Here is a 16,707-nt window from a genome sequence, read left to right as displayed (position 1 = left end):
ATAAATAATGTAAAAAAATTAACCCAATAAAAGAATCTCCGTTCAGATACATTCGCAATTATTAAAAAAAAATTAGTTTACTATTGAGACACTAAACAGAACATTTATAGTCCATAGAGTAGGTTATATACTCGTATATATGTGGCTATACACATTTATATAGCCACAGCCTGACACATATAACAATATGATGTGTCATTTCTTTGACATGTCTACATTATTATGAAGTTACCTTTTCATACAATTTTATCACCTTTCCTAAAACCATATTTCAGACACACCAGGCTGTTTTGTCAGCACCCGACATTCTCAGCTAGTATTTTGTATACATACTTCTATGGTGTTCTTGGTTTGGTAAGAGAAAAGATGACTAATTATCCACTCGTATTGACATCTATATTTTCATACAACTTGGCGATGTATGAAGAAGAGTTGCAATTACCTTACCCAAAAGTTTAGACTTTTCTATTATGGATTCAGTTAATGAGTCGGCAATTATAGGATTTTGAGGACTGTGCTCTCAATACTATATGCATCAAGCTCTTTTATTTTTTTCGTCATAATCCTGCTATCGCATGTATTACTAGTCATATCAACAGGATTCTACACAAGGTATTAATTCTCCAACTTAATTTTTCTACATAGAGCGTTTGACAGCGGTTTCTGCAGAAATCTTCGTTGCATCTGCCACCGCACATTATAATTTAAAAAACACGTATTACAAATAAAACCCAAGTTTACATATATCAAAGAGTTTTAATCAAATCCCGTTTTAGATTGTCAGTATCCATGATTTGAAGAAGCACTTTGGAGAGATACAAGTTGATGGAAAACTGAGTCTCAATTTTCGTGATGCAATGATCGTTCATGACATAAAAGTCATAGTTTCATCTATGGGATTGGTCCAGCACTTGTGCCTTTTAATGGGATGCTTCACCGTAAGTTATCTCAATTTATCATGGCTACCTGGAAAGACCAATCAATGTCTTCCATAAAAGTATTTAAATACATATTTTAATGGAAACTATTTCGGAATTACGATTCTGTACTTTGGTATTAGCGTCGACAGAATAATTCATTTCCGCATTCTATTGGTAAAATCCTCAACATAATCTTTGTTTCAGGAAAACCCGGCACTACTTCTTCCTCACTTGGCTGGCCAGCTTATAGCAGTGTCGCTTAAAATAGCCAATGTATTTTTATTTCTGAAACAAATGAAGTTGCGGTCGTTTGGTATTCTGGGTAATAAATTGACCGCTATCTTCGTTATGACTTTTAACTGGCTTCAAGAGTTTTGTGTTTTCAGACAGTATTTATGTATCTGCGATCTTTGAAAATATATTGAATTAACCAGGAAAAAATGCAAATATACAATTAATTAAATATTTTCCTGAGCTTTTTATTACGAATAAAAGTAGTTAAGCTTATATGTGTGGATTGTGCATTTATTGTGTGAAATATTGTGTTCAGGTCCAAGAGAGACGTAAAGAGCAGTAGGTATGTTAGTGGCTTAAGCGGCATAAAGTCGCACGTTCAAATCCCGGTAGTACCAATATAGTTTTATTTTTATATTTACGAAATTAACACTTGCATAAAAACGCAAAAGGATCACCATACCTATCACAGGCACAGAATGCGTTAATAAATTTTAAAATTTACGTTTCTCTAAAATAATAATTAAAGTACTCTGTAATCTAAGCTACGGACATATGGTTATAATTTATTGTTAATATGATATAACGGGAATGAGGATCCTTAGGTCATATTTAGTAAGAGATTATATACGGCCTCTTCATTTCATAAACCATGTCAAAAATATACAGCTGTCAAAAATTATATCTGTTCACAACCGAAATGCTGTAAATTTTTTCAAACACAAATGCCTTTAATAAAACCAATGTAGTGCATCACGTAACCCTCTAAACTGTGCGTTGTACATCATGGAAACAGAAAGCAACGCCCTTATTGAACAACTACGAAGAAAACACGAAAATCTGTCGAATGTAAGTAATCCTTATAAATACCTTCAGCCCTAGGCAAATATATACTATTTGCCGAGCGTAACCGTGGGGCAAGATGTATATACAATTGTTACTTTGATTAAAATATATTGACTATTATGAAATTAGTCTCTTAGCAATTGAAGTTGAAAAAAAGTAAATAAAACTGTATGATTTGATTCTGGATATACAAATATAAAATGTTAAACGTAGCTACCATTCTCCGGAAAAAAATCGGTAACCTTTAGTTGAAAAATATTTTCAGGCATTTGAAAATAATTTTCACCTTAACACACTTTAGTGAGACTTATCTATTAATTTTAATTTTGTACGTGGATTAGTATAGAATCTATTACGACATCATCATTTCACGGAATTTAAAAGTTTTTATGAGATAATAACCTCATCAAAACGGTTATTGCTCATCCGAGTGTAAGTATACGTTTATATCGTAACGTCATATTCACCATCCCATGATAAATATATATACAATATACTGGATGTTTTGACAAAATGCTCCTTGTTGGCCAATGATATACACACACTATTTTTCCTTCACAGTTGAAATAGCTTAAATTAGACTGTTTTTGTTTTTATGGACGTTATATTCTGCCTATTTACAGTGGCGTAGAGTGTGGCACCCGGTGCACAGGTTAGTGGTGTCACCCCATCGAAAGTAAAAAGCAATAAATTTCATATAAAAAAGGACATGGATGATTTTTAAAAGATCGCGACTATGGGACGGGGAATCCCCCACTACCTGAGCTAGTGCTAGCTGAGGAATCCCAGAAAATTCAATTTTTATGCTAGCGATTTTTTTTTGTTTGTACATTGATCTTAAAGTAGACACCGGGTGGGTGTCACCCCAAAAAAGGTGACACCCGGTGCGGTTCGCCCTCGCCACACCTCTTTTGCAACGCCACTGCTTATTTATAAATATAATTTTCGTTACATGTATTTCACTAGCAAACCGCAACCCGGGAGACTTCTCAGGGAGTCCGAGTGAGGCTAAGAGCGTTGCTTGTCGCGCTACTTGGAGTGTCAATGTCTGCTTGTGCTTTCGCCTCTCAACCCGTGGAATTAGAACTTGATGATGAAGATGTCGCCCAACGGTTGAATAACGTCAGCTTTGCTAGACGGTAGGTCACATAAGAATATATATATATATATATATATATATATATATATATATATATATATATATATATATTATATTAATATGAAATGTAAATATACCGACCTGTGTTATATATTAAAAATAACTTGTTGAATCGAATTTGAATCTATATTACAACGTTCGTCGTTTATCTTTATGGGTTATTGAAGTGAAACTTTTTTATGCGCATTAAGGTTATTTTTTACGGAATAATATTCTTCCTTTTATTTAATATGGCAATTATGCCGCATAAACTTTTGTGTTATATGCAGATTCATTTATTTATTTGTGTGTAAACACTGTGAATATAGATATACAAACACATGGAGTGATCAGATACTGGTACATAATCTCATTTAATAGTATAATAATAGTAATAATTATTACTAAGGTGAAAGCCCCAATAAATGAGAAAGTTTTTTTAGAAATTAATTATAATTAATTTGCAAAGAAGATTTACATTTGTGTACTTATGTACTATACTTTGATTGCAGAATAACAAAACCTACAATACGGCTGTTGATGGGCTACGGAAAATTGAGTGCAGTTATTACCGCTTTTACATCTTTACTTTTACTGGTTGCTGTTATGTCAAAGGTAAAATGTCACGAGTTGAAGTACACATTAACTACGTACATGGCTAAGCTTGTGACCAACATACACTTTTACCTTTACTTTTTAAATTTAATTGCGTAAACGAATTCTGGTGTCTCGGTAATAGAAGTATATTTGAGATAGAAGTAATTCTCCATCCAACGTAGACCACACAGATTTTTTTAATGCGCCTTGCCATCTATGCATAGTTTCAAATTATTATTTTCGCATTGTTCAACCTTTAAATCATGTGCTAACTCTTAATATCTCTTTTAAAGCATAATGTTCTTTAAAAATGTCGTCCGCTTTAAATTTTTGTAAAAACCCGACCAACATTGGCGATTTTAAATTTATCCAATTGTCAACTTTATTATTGGTTTCCTTATAGTTCAATTGATGCACTGATCTTTCTTTGATAAATTTGTCAAGACCATCGAGATACGAAATACTTAGTTGTTTCACATGGATTCTGTACTGGGTGTACGCCGTATGCGTTTTTCTAATATATACAACATTTTTAGTACACCTCATTGAATATTAAAAAAATACAGCAGTCTTGGCACCGACGCGGCGCGCGATGGCTGGCAGCGCCGGCGCTATTGGTGACTGCGTTGGAGATTGCGTCTGACGCGAGCGACGCCATTTTGGCAGCTCTACTCCGGGAGTCAACCGAGCCTTTTAGAGTGGCAGCGCAAACTATTGCTGCCGCGATCCTTATTACTATCGAGATATTAGTTTGGTATGAAAAATATAAATAAGTAGCGTAATACAAGTGTGTTGTGTGTTTACCCGGGTATTTGAAGTTTTCCTTATCCATGTGTAAGATAATACCTAAAGCGACTAGTAGACCGGCCACGAAATTAACAGGCATAAGCTTTTACTTAATAAATAATTTTCTCTTACGAGCTTCTAATAATTCTATTGAAATTAGAAAGATTTTTCATTAATATATGTATCTTACAATATCTAATTCTTTGCCAAAGCAATTGAGATGAAATAAACGCATGTCGTGGATTCATTTACCGTACGCGCTAGTGTTAGATGCGCACATAGAAATACCATTGTTGCACCACTGGGATCGAACCTTGGACCTTACGTATTAGAAATACTCGCGAAATCGCGATGTACCAAACTGTAATTAACACGGAATTCCCTTTCATGCACAAGAATTTGCTTTTGTTTATTTTATTATTATTTTGCTACGTTTTCGTTGCAGGTTTTTCATAGCAAAATTTTTCGAATACAATCCACCGATGTCTCTCGAAGAAACTAAGAAGGATATCACAATTGAGCCCTATCTACAATGAAAAACGGATTTCTTAATTAAATTTTTATTAAAATAATTTGGACAATACTTTAAAAGCTTTTTAATAATAAATTTCTACATTCATAGTAAAATAGTGTATATATTTGTATATAAATTTGATATGCTTTAATGAATACAGTGCTATAAAATTTAATATTAATTTGATTTACAACAAAAACTTGTGATTCGTAAAATACTCCTAAAATAGTGAATATATTATGTTTATCACAATTCTGCACTTATTTAAGTCGAATTCTAAATCTTATTCTATTTTATTTTAGATAAATACATATACAATTATTTATATTTTTTAATATTTTATTTTAGAAAAATACATATACAATTATCCTTTTATTTTGTAAATACTATTTTCCTCTGATACCCTAATGTGATACTAAAAAAACTAAGGAATCTTTAGAAGGCGTTTCAAATTGATCAAAAACAAAACTATGCATACCTTACCCCTTCACATTTAGCACAAATGATTTGTTTTTTATTCGGAAACGCGTTTCTTCTTTCTTCCAACTTCTCATCAATATACTCCATCAGCCTATCCTTCAAACGCAAAATCGTTTCTTTCTTCAAAACGCCATTTTGAAAGAATTCCTTTAAAATAATGACTATTCCGTCATCGGCTTCGCGGGATTCGCCCATCGGTCTTTGGTCCTTCAAGTAATTGAAGACGAAATTCACAATTTGTTCAATCAAGTCTTTGTCGGGACTCAGCAATTTCAGCTTCGCCAAGTCCGCCGGTAAGAGATTGGACAAGACATTCAAAGCGACCGTTATCAGCGCATCATAGATGTCTTTGCTTAAATTTTCTAGAAGAGACGCAATATTTTCTGATCCGGACGCGCTGACCCGAACTAAGTAGATCCCGATCCGTAGAACTTCTTCTGGGCGTATACCAACCGGTATCGATGTCTCTTCTTCTTTGTTATCGAATATTTGGAACGTCGCTGAAGACGGAACGACTTTAGTGGGAACGTTTGGTGTGGTGACGTTCGCTGGACCTAAATTCGAGAAGAGCTGAGATCTCCCTTCCTTCCCCAATCCGTACAATTGAGAAGGCTCGAAGGTGTGTGCAGCGTTCAAGTTGACCCGACCGTCGGAAGTCATGGATATTCTCAATTTGTGCTGATTTATGTCTTTGTTGATTTTTATAACGTCGGCGAAATATTGATCTTTGTTCGCGATGTTTTTGATGCCGCAAATAACCTCGGTGTTGCCCTGTACGGTGCCCGATACGCGGCGTGTTTCCGCGCTCAATTTGTCGAATATTTTTCTGTAATGTCAATGTAGGTTTTAAGTGTAAAGTGTTGGTTTTTTGAAGTTATACTTCTTTAGGCGTTATGAAAAATTGATGAGAGTGAAATTTTACGATGCGCGCGCACCGTGACACAAAATTAACAGAATGAAGTTAGTGGCGCATGTTGGCGCGCACTCCGCCTCTGTTCACTGTGTACTTATATTCATAATATTTATCCACATGTTTTGAGTTTCTACATTTAAAACACGTGTTTTCATTTTCTTTTCATTATACTAATTATAATCAGAAGTGATTTAAATTGAATACTAATTAATATTAGAAAATATTTGTGAAAAAACTGTGCTCATCAACCTTCCTAAGCGCTTCAATACAATTAAGGTTAACTATCCATATGTATTATTTAGTAATATAAATGACAAAATTATTATTTAATATAATACATACTAAATATTATAAGTTAAATATTTATTATTAATTATTTAATATAAAAAAAAATTTAATTAAACATTCATTGAAAAATTTGTGATAAAAAGTAAAATCGAACACAAAATTTAAATATTAATTATTAAATTGAATGAATAATATAATATAATAATTATTATTTTTCATACACCAAAGAAGTATAACTTCTAATGCGTGTCCACACGTACACACACTCTTTTTTTTAATGCATTTGTTTACTCCACAAAATAACACTAAATTTGTATACGGAAGAGAAAGCGCAATGCCACTTAATATAACTCCTTATATTACATTTTTTTTAATCTAATAAAAACTTACGAACTAACAGCTCAGAAATATTAAGAAGTATTTAAGAATTAAATAAGAAGATTTATTAAATAGACAAAAAAAAATTAGTCACCTTTGTTTGTTACTTCTGAGAGTCGCCCGATATTTGTTGATAGTATTGGCTTGAGCATCTTCGATGATGTTTTGCGCTGTGCGGTTGGACATTGCGGCTTGGAAGAAGAACAATATGGAAGCTGAGAACTGGAACAACTCGAGTTTTGTCGCTTTCTCACCATGCTTTATGTACTGAAAAGATTTAGATTAAGTAATACATTTATCAGAAGTAATAAGTACATATTAGGTACTTAATAACAACGTCATCGGCTGAGGCCGTCATACGAGTTCTTTAGAAGGAAGTGGTGTTACTTATCATTAGGGCCTCATTTTCCAAAATAAAACCTACCTGAGTTTTGTATAAGGTTATGGTTATATTATATATATTTATGTATATGTATATTTATATATATATATGTATATATATAAATATTTATTAGATATAAAGTAATATGCAGAAAAGAACAGACTGTGATAGGATACTAAATATGTCATAATGATAAAATAAAATATTACGATTTTTTTTAGTAAACCTCTGTACTAAATTGTATATATGGACGACAAGTGTTTTTCGACCAATAAAGTATTTTTGTATATATATATGTATATTTATATATATAAATATATATATATATATGTATATATATATATATATTTATTTATTTATATAATATATTAATTTATACAGGGCGTTCAAATTTTCAGCAAAGTAGCTGGGTATACATATTGGTCTGTAGTTGGACATGAGAGATTTCCACCGATTCTTGTATAAGACATATGGGAGCAACTTTTCATGCATCTAACCTTTTTTTAATGTACCTTACATAACCTCGCGCTAGGAACAAAATCATCAAACGCTGGGCACACTTAAAATGGAAACGAACATACGAAATCGTTGTGTAAAATACAATTATTTGTTGATAGGTTTTTCACCTTTGCCAGATGACGTAGCCATAGGCTACATCAAGAAATGAAAATAGCTAGTAATAATACTAACAGTTCTTAATTAAAAATTACTCTTATTAACTGTATCTATGGTTATATATACATAATAATTTATAAAAATATTCAGACTTCCTACCTTAGTTATTAAATGTATGAGACCGTTCAGAACACCTGCGCCGCCTGTTACAATATTGGCGCCTCGCAACACATTCACAGACATAGATAACACTTCACCAGTCTGGAATATATTTTTTTATTTTAGAAACAGTTTTTCCGAAGGTTTTAAGTTATATTATGTTTAGTCGTTTTACTTCAGTTCAATGGCGTTTATTTTTTTGTTTTTTTTTATAGAACAGGGGGCAAACTCTCAATGCCAGAGGGCTCGGGCGAGTGCGTTGCCGGCCTTTTAGGAATTGGTACGCATTTTCCTGAAGGACCCTACGTGGAAATGGGTTTAAATTTTAATTTTAATTAAAAAAAATACATTTTATATTGTTTTGGTAAATGTCAGTGTATTAAATGCTTCTTAATGATTCCAAAGATTTTCAGCAATTGTATCTCTGACCGCAGGACTAGAAAACGTATGTCATAAGCCAGCTATTTTTGGAATCTGTGCGGAAAGAGAACGTGAACGAAGTTGCTGAACGGATGACCTTTTTCTGATGACTTTTACGTCATTGTAGCTCGACAGTTTTGTTTATACCTATTATTTAAAACAAAATGAAATGACGCGTAGCAAATAAGAATTATCTATATTCGCACAGACTCCAAAGCGGAAAATTGCAATCAGTAACTGTTGTGATCTGTCAACCTGATTTCGTAATTTGTCGCTGAAAAAGATTGTTTAAAGAGCACATTTGGCGTTTGGTTATTAAAGAAATTATGATTAGCGTTCAAGAAGTTAAATATATACTTTGGTAAGATTAGTTCCGGCAGCGGCAGAGCGAAATAGGAGAGAACTGGCCATCCCACTCCCTAGTCCCACACCACTTGTCACTATGTTCAGCCAACTGCCACGCGCTTCAGAGTTCGTTAGACCTATGCTCTGTATAAGGATATAAATATCAACATATATAATATACCGTATTTATTAGATATTGACGTGACAACGTCTTATAAATTGGTTTTGCCGGGTGACACTTCAAGAAACTGCGTTACGCTCAGCTCACGTTATGCGCTCACAATGAGAGCGAGTGAGAGGCACGCGTCCCTTCCACTCGGGCATGGTTAGCCCGCCTAAGAGCGAGAGAGACAGACATAAAAACATTAAAATTATTTTACCACTCAAAGTCGTTGTCACGTAAAACTTTCGCCCGTATACCGACTTTACAGGCAACCAATTTTTTTTTTAAACATGAGCCAGACTATGATGATAATAGTAGACTAAAATAAAAAAGATTATTTGTTTGGCTAACTTACAAGCAAAGTTGCATACCTGCTCATGCACTCTCCGGTCACGAAGATGAAACGAGGAGCGCACTAAACCATACAACCCAGTTGCAACTGTGGCCACAGTAGCTCCTACTAGCACTGCTGGCCCCACTGGAGTAAAGGCAGCCACTCCCAAAACACCAACTGCTCCCAACGAGGCCACAGTATTAACTGTATCAACGGAGCTTAGCACTCGAGACTTGAGGCCTAGTGCTGGTGAAGGCGTTACTGTTAATTTAACAGCAACGAATTTTTCTTCCTACAAGATATCATAATTATCTAACCAGAAATGAAAGTTCATCCAAATTCTACCAAGTTTTTTTTTTCAAATTGTAACGTTGGCATATAAGTGTTCTCATGTAAGTGACTAATGTTTATTATGAGAATAAATGTCTTTAAACCTAATCTATTCGATAAATACACGAATTATAAATCTTAAACAAGGTAAAAAAATTAAATACAGATGGCATGTATAGAATGATACATCTTATTTTAACTGTAGTAAAAAAAAACGCGTATCGAAAGATTCGCTTATAACCTATGTGTCATCAGTTTATGATACATATGTGATCTGTACCGCGTCTAAAAAAAAAACTAAGTGAAACCAGCGCCACTAACGGGCAATAATGTAACTATTTTGCCATTATACGAGATGATTAATTCTACGATCATATACAATATTTTAAATAAAGGACTTTTTTATATATTTTTTTTTTTTTGTTTAAAAATTAATGTACCTCGACAATAACTCCTTGATACTCCCCATTTTGCGGAGAAACTATCACACATTTCGGAAACATGTTATCCGTTAAAACTGATTGCCAATCTTGGTATACCCTCGCATTTTCATCTATGTAAACTCTGCATGGTTTTGCTGAAAAATGTTAAATACATCTTTAATGGAGCTTTACTTAATTATCAAGTCTAAAGAAATTCATATTTCCTTAGGAACCAAAGACATTTAAGATATGTTTTTTATGTTTACCAAATACCAATAAAAGTATCAGAAAGTGGGATAATTGAGAAACAATAAGATCCAGAGTAAAGAATTAGTACTAAGTCTGACATACGTCAAATCCAATTCATGTTTGACAAGTGGTAATTATACTTACTGCTAGTAGTGACTGAATTTTATTCTAAGAGCTAATATTTACAGTTTGTTGATCTTTATTGATTACAGTAACTTTATGAAAGGAAAAAGTTATCATCTTTAAATTTTATCCTAGGCATAGAAAGAGTAATTCCAGTCTTAGAAATATTTTTTAACTTACAATCAACTGTAGTTGGGATGCACTTTCTCACTTTAAAAAAAGCTGTACACCACATATCCACATCCGTCCGGATATGTAAGTCAACCCAATAGTTTGATGGTGTAAATTGTAATAGCTTTAGTGGTTTTGGCTTCACACATACAACAAGCAGTATAGACACCATAAGATCATCATTATTAAAACTATATTTGGCTGTAAATGAAAATTATTATTAATAAGCATGGTTGTACCATTTTTAAACCTGGCCAGAGACAATTTTACAATAGTCAACATCGAGTCTTTTAGTATAATTATTTTTGACACTAAACTTTTTAGGTAATAGGTATATTTTTTTTTTATTGATTAATTAAATTAAAATAACCAGTTTTATATTATTATATATTTTTATGGCTTTTTTACAATTACAGTCACCATTTGTCTCCATATTTTTTTAAAACTTTTTTGAAATAATAATAAATTATGGTCCATTTTTAAAATCTTGATTTTTTTAAATACTTACATTGATCACAAATTTTTTTATACACATTAAGAACCTGCTCTTTTTGCCTTGATGTATAGCCTTCTAAAGAAGAATTTTCAAATAAATTCCCTTCTTTACTTGGGGTGCCAAAAAGTGCAAATGCAATGTTTTGCTTAAGATGTTTTCTATTTCCTTGATCATATCTGAAAATGTATTGGCTTAAACAATTTAATGTATAACAAAACAATTGCAAAAATTATATGGTATTGTTATGGTTTTAGTTACATATTATTATAAAGGTTTATAATAAGACAAAAGTTTTAAAGTTATTGTTTAAATATTCATTAATTAATTTTTAAATAAAATTGGTTCCCTGTCAAATTATTCAAAGAATTCAAACAATTCTGCTTTTTTTATTTACATTAACATTGTGATTAAGGAATTTTAGACACATTAAATATAATTCACAACTGAAAATTAATTTGGAGAATATAGAAGATAATAAATGTTGCATTTAAATTTCATTTGATTCATTTAAACTTGTTTATATTATAAGCATATATTAAAATATTATGTTACATTTATATTTTACTTTTGTTAGTTTTTACTCTATTAGAAAGTAATATTATACTCAATTTAAAGTGAGCTTGGTTTACTTTTTTAAATAGAATAATTCAACTTACTTTATCCAATCACAATCAGGAAGATTCTCAAAATATTGCTGTTGTATTTGTACTGGTGTCAGATTTATTTCATTGAACATATCATTTTCCATATTTTCAGACTGCGATGTTTGAGCCATATTTTCGTTATTTTTCTGCTTCAATTAATTTTACCTATGAAATAGAACAGAATGTTATTTATTGCTGCTACCCACCATATCTCTAGATTAAATCATAATGGAGACTATTTTAAGATGATATCACAAATAAAACATTAATACTAATTTACGCGACGATACGCTTATTATATGTTAATTATATAATAACATGGAAAAATAATATTAATTTGCTTTATACTGTACACAACCAAGTACAAACTAATTACCTAAAACACAACATTAAAACTTTTACTAATTAATTACGAAATAATCGAGGTAGATCACATTATGATTATTCACAATAACTAACTTCAGAAACTACAATGTTTATATTTTGATTTTGCTAATTGTCAAGTAGCAAAACATCACGGCTGTTTGCTATTGGGTGTTTGATGTATTCTGGAAAAACATTATGACGTACACGCAAAATTTAGAATTAATGATAAATGACGTGAAACATGACGTTGAAGCCAAAAAGCAAACAATATGGCTTCTATCAAACGTTTTAATTTTGTGTTTGTATGTGATAATTTAAGAGTTAAAATATAATTAAGCTATTAATCGTGGAGTTGGATACATTGTTCCGCAAGACTGTTGCTTTGGTTGAATGTCTAATAATTCACTTCATCCAGAGTCGAGACTAGCGCAAGCTAGACTGACTCCATATTGCAAATAGCAAATCTAATGCTGAGACTTGAGAGTGCTAAGTCTCAACATGGAATTTAACCCTACTACTCTACCCTACTATACTACGTTTTTTACTCTTAAGTAAAAAACATATTAAATTCACTTAATATGTAAGATTTGCGGAGTTAATAGTATTAAGAGTAGTTAATTTAATTAAAAAAAAATACCTTATAGATTTCCCTGCCAGTAGGCCCAGTAGGTGCATAGGTTACCATAGCTGGTAGAATTCGTATTTAGTAAGTCCCAGGTCAACGACAAAAGTAGCAAATGTAACTTAAGAAGACGTGATATTAACCTTTTTTGTTTTAATTTTATGGCAGATATTAAACTTAGCATAGCTTCAAATTTTAGTCAAGTCATTTCTATTGCCAAATATATTAATAATTACTTTTAGGAATTATCTACACACTGGTCTTAGTCAGTAGTCTGTGGACACATTTTTTTTAACTTGTATTAAGAGTTTTGGCGGGAACTCTAAATGTGGCGGTCGATTTAATTTTTTAAAATTGTTTTTCGTTAAAATATCCTGTGTAAATAATACTAAAACTTATTTTAATCAGTGTAAATAATTGTACATTTTGTTAATTACTAAAATGAATGAACCAGAGGACCCAGGTGGAACCCTGAAACGACCCAAAATTGCTCGTAAAAGAGGCGCGAAGGAATGTGGACCTGAAATAGGCGGCGGTGAGGATGACTTTATTCCGTTTTTTAAGCCAGGTTATCTGAGACTTTATCCTGAACATTGTACTAATACCGACTTCAAAGTTTTTGTTGAAAGCCAGGACCAACAGGTTAAACTTGGAAATAAAAGCCCAGTTTACTTAAATAATATTTTTACTTCGGAGGTGAAAGGAGTGGTAGTGTTACATAGAGTAAATGCCAACAAAATTGCGGTTGTTTTTAAACAATACAACACTGCAAATAATTTCATCACTAATACGGACTTTTTAACAAAGCACAACTTAAAGGCACATATTCCAGCAGCGCAGATAGAAAAAACTGGAATTATTCGATATGTGCCTACCAGCATTTCGAACAAGGAATTGTATACGAAACTGTCTTCGATTTATGAAATTATTTCAGTGAGAAGATTTACGAAGAAGGTCGGTCAAAGTACTGTAGGTCTTGAGACTGTCAGTATAACTTTCTTGTCAAATGTTCTGCCCGACAGCATCCAATATGATCTATTTTCGTTCAGGGTGTTTGAATATGTCCCGCCCTTGCAGCAATGCTTCCGGTGCTTCAAGTTCAACCATCCTGCAAAAATTTGTAATGGTAAACAACGATGCTCGATATGTGCTGGGGAGCATAATTTCAGAGATTGTGATAAAAAAGAGAACTTATGTTGTGTTAATTGCAGTGGCCCTCACTTGGCCATATCCAAATCTTGCCCAATAAAAATGAAAAAAATACTTGAAAAAAAGGGTAACATTACTTATGCCTCTGTGGCTAATACAATTACATCAACTGATTTTCCGTCTTTACCTGCACAGTCGAGCAACGTTGTTAAGACTCTACCATCAATAAGCCAAAATGTACATAAATATAAAAATAAAAAAATTGTAAGTAATGTAAATAAAACAATGCCTGAACCCGACTTGAATCAAGCACAACTCAAGTCTGAAATTATAAATAATAAGAATATTCTGATGGCGATGGTTCAAACATTAGTTGAATTGGGTAATAAATCAGACAATGAGCCCGTGACTACTCTGTTCATTAAAGACTTACTTTTAAAAAATCTGTCACATTAATGGATAGTAAAGTACAAAACATACAGCAGTTATGTATAGCTCAGTACAATATTCAAAGCATACATGGGAAAAAACCGGTATTGTCTAAATTCTTAGCTGAGCAAAATGTTGATATCTGTCTACTCAATGAAACCTGGCTGAAAGATACTCAGCATTTTAAAATTTCTGGATATAATTCCCACTATCATAATGCCCAAAACAAGCATGGTGGAGTAGCAATTTTGATCAAACCATATTTTAAATATAACATTATTCAGACCAGATTTTACCAAGAAATTCAGACTATAGCATTATCATTATATGTAAGTGGTTATCACTTAACGATTTTATGTGTATACTGTCCTCCCTCGAATGGTAGCTTCAAAATAAATAAATTGCGTGATATAATTAGAGATTTGCCTAAGCCAATATATGTGGCTGGTGATTTCAATGCACATCATGTGGCATTTGGGTGTATGACCACGAAAAGTCGGGGTCATCAGTTATACGATTTAATTGATGAATTTGATCTATGTGTCCTTAACAATGGTAGCTTCACTACTATTAATTATCCTAACCGTAATCCATCAGCTATTGATGTCAGCTTTTGTAGTGCTCCAATCACCCCACTATGCGAATGGTGGGTGCACGATGATTGTATGGGGAGCTATCATTTTCCTACACTTACTCGTGTTTTATTGTCCGTTGATAGATACCAAATTAATCCTCCCATTGAAAAATTCTTATACAACAAGACAGACTGGGCAAAATACAATGAGCTATCTATAATTGCGTTTTCTAATTTTGAAGTTAATAATGAGAATCCATTACAGTCATATGACGAATTTATCGAAAGGCTTGATACACTTAAGAGGGATACTGTGCCAAAGTTTGTCAAAGCTAATAACTATCGTTGCAAACCTCCAGCGCCTTGGTGGAATGACACATGTGAACAGAGTGTTATTAAAACTTATTCAGCTTTAAAACAGTACAGAAGTGATCCAACCATTGATAATTACATTAATTACAAAAGACTTGATGCTGTTAAGAAAAAGACAATTTCAGAACATAAACGCAATGGTTGGGCAAACATCTGTAATACGTTTAACAGAACTACACCGATTAATATTATTTGGAAATACATCAAGTTATTTAAACGAATGAAATGCAATAATAGAACATATAAAGACGAATTTGTTGTCCCTCTTTTAGATAAATTATCTCAAAATGAATGTAGGGTTATTGATAATCTAGAAAGTTATTTTCAAATTAATAATAGCCTTGAGAAGTCCAGTTTTCTCATAGAACCCTTTACTTGGAGTGAGTTTTGTACAAGTTTACAATCCAGACGAAACACAACCCCTGGTTTAGATGACTGTCCATACATTTTGATCAAAAATCTAAATAAGTCCGTTCAAAAGAAACTATTAGCTAATCTTAATGCTCTTTGGCACTTTAAAAAAATTCCAGAATCTTGGAAAACACAGTGTGTAATACCTATACTTAAGCCTGACAAACCACCTGAAGAACCTAACTCTTATCGTCCCATATCATTGTCATCTTGTGTTGGAAAGGTTAATGAAAACATGATAAAGATGCGCCTTGAGTGTTATGTAGAGGCGAATAACATCATTCCACATGTTCAATATGGCTTCCGGAGAGGGCGAAGTTGTGCTGACAGCTTCATCTCTCTCTTGTCAGATCTGAAATATGGCAATAATAATAATAAGTCCAGTGTTTGTGTTTTTCTGGATGTTCAAGGTGCGTTTGATAATGTAGACCCTGGCATTTTGGTTCAAGTTCTTTCTGACATTGGTATACCAGGCATACTTTGCCAGTGGTTATTTAATTTTTTAACAGATAGAACTTTGTATATAAGGCATAATAATAATCTTCATGGTCCCAGAAGTGTCTCTAAGGGTACTATGCAGGGAGCTACATTATCTCCATTGCTGTACAATATATATACTAGTCAAATACTTAATTTTGTAAATATAGAAGGTGTAAATATTTTACAATTTGCGGATGACCTTGTATTATATTGTACAGACCATAATGTAGATAGAGCTGTAAATAGTATAAATAATGCTTTAGGTCAATTGTACATATATTATAATGACAGGTTGGCTCTACAGATTAACCCCAATAAAAGCAAGACCATGATTTTTAGTAAAGATTTTCCCTCTAA

General features: G+C 32.6%; 2 protein-coding genes across 3 annotated transcripts; one reads left to right on the top strand and one right to left on the bottom strand.

Annotated features, from left to right (window-relative positions):
• The first annotated feature begins 171 nt into the window (after nt 1-171).
• Nucleotides 172-5,104, top strand: LOC111004205. Its single transcript, XM_045630713.1, has 6 exons — nt 172-354; nt 777-938; nt 2,967-3,139; nt 3,651-3,753; nt 4,302-4,489; nt 4,967-5,104. The coding sequence occupies exons 1-6, from the start codon at nt 223-225 to the stop codon at nt 5,055-5,057; spliced, it is 849 nt and encodes a 282-aa protein (XP_045486669.1). The 5' UTR covers nt 172-222; the 3' UTR covers nt 5,058-5,104.
• Nucleotides 5,105-5,437: 333 nt separating this feature from the next.
• On the bottom strand, nt 5,438-13,129 carry LOC111004203. 2 transcript variants are annotated; one of them, XM_022275110.2, is made up of 10 exons: nt 12,951-13,129; nt 11,960-12,112; nt 11,316-11,479; nt 10,817-11,008; nt 10,283-10,419; nt 9,550-9,804; nt 9,028-9,159; nt 8,251-8,352; nt 7,189-7,361; nt 5,438-6,341 (listed from the first exon to the last, which is right to left on the bottom strand). In XM_022275110.2, the coding sequence occupies exons 2-10, from the start codon at nt 12,076-12,078 to the stop codon at nt 5,504-5,506; spliced, it is 2,112 nt and encodes a 703-aa protein (XP_022130802.2). In that variant the 5' UTR covers nt 12,079-12,112; nt 12,951-13,129; the 3' UTR covers nt 5,438-5,503. The 2 variants fall into 2 exon arrangements, with proteins under 2 accessions (XP_022130802.2, XP_022130801.2); XM_022275109.2 differs by lacking the exon at nt 12,951-13,129 and adding an exon at nt 12,324-12,477.
• Nucleotides 13,130-16,707: the final 3,578 nt, after the last annotated feature.

Source organism: Pieris rapae, chromosome 13 (assembly GCF_905147795.1).
Source record: "Pieris rapae chromosome 13, ilPieRapa1.1, whole genome shotgun sequence".
NCBI lineage: Eukaryota > Metazoa > Arthropoda > Insecta > Lepidoptera > Pieridae > Pieris > Pieris rapae.
This window is presented reverse-complemented; position numbering and strand designations above follow the sequence as displayed.

What these genes read in the sequence shown, in the direction of transcription:
- LOC111004203 (XM_022275110.2), bottom strand. Translation starts at nt 12,078, where the DNA reads ATGGCTCAAACATCGCAGTCTGAAAATATGGAAAATGATATGTTCAAT. An exon ending in CATCCCAACTACAGTTGATT is followed by an intron (nt 10,420 to 10,816) that starts GTAAGTTAAAAA and finishes AACATTTTTCAG; the next exon opens with CAAAACCATGCAGAGTTTAC. An exon ending in CCGGAACTAATCTTACCAAA is followed by an intron (nt 8,353 to 9,027) that starts GTATATATTTAA and finishes AATATATTCCAG; the next exon opens with ACTGGTGAAGTGTTATCTAT.
- LOC111004205 (XM_045630713.1), top strand. Translation starts at nt 223, where the DNA reads ATGAAGTTACCTTTTCATACAATTTTATCACCTTTCCTAAAACCATAT. An exon ending in AACGTCAGCTTTGCTAGACG is followed by an intron (nt 3,140 to 3,650) that starts GTAGGTCACATA and finishes CTTTGATTGCAG; the next exon opens with AATAACAAAACCTACAATAC. An exon ending in ACTATCGAGATATTAGTTTG is followed by an intron (nt 4,490 to 4,966) that starts GTATGAAAAATA and finishes TTTTCGTTGCAG; the next exon opens with GTTTTTCATAGCAAAATTTT.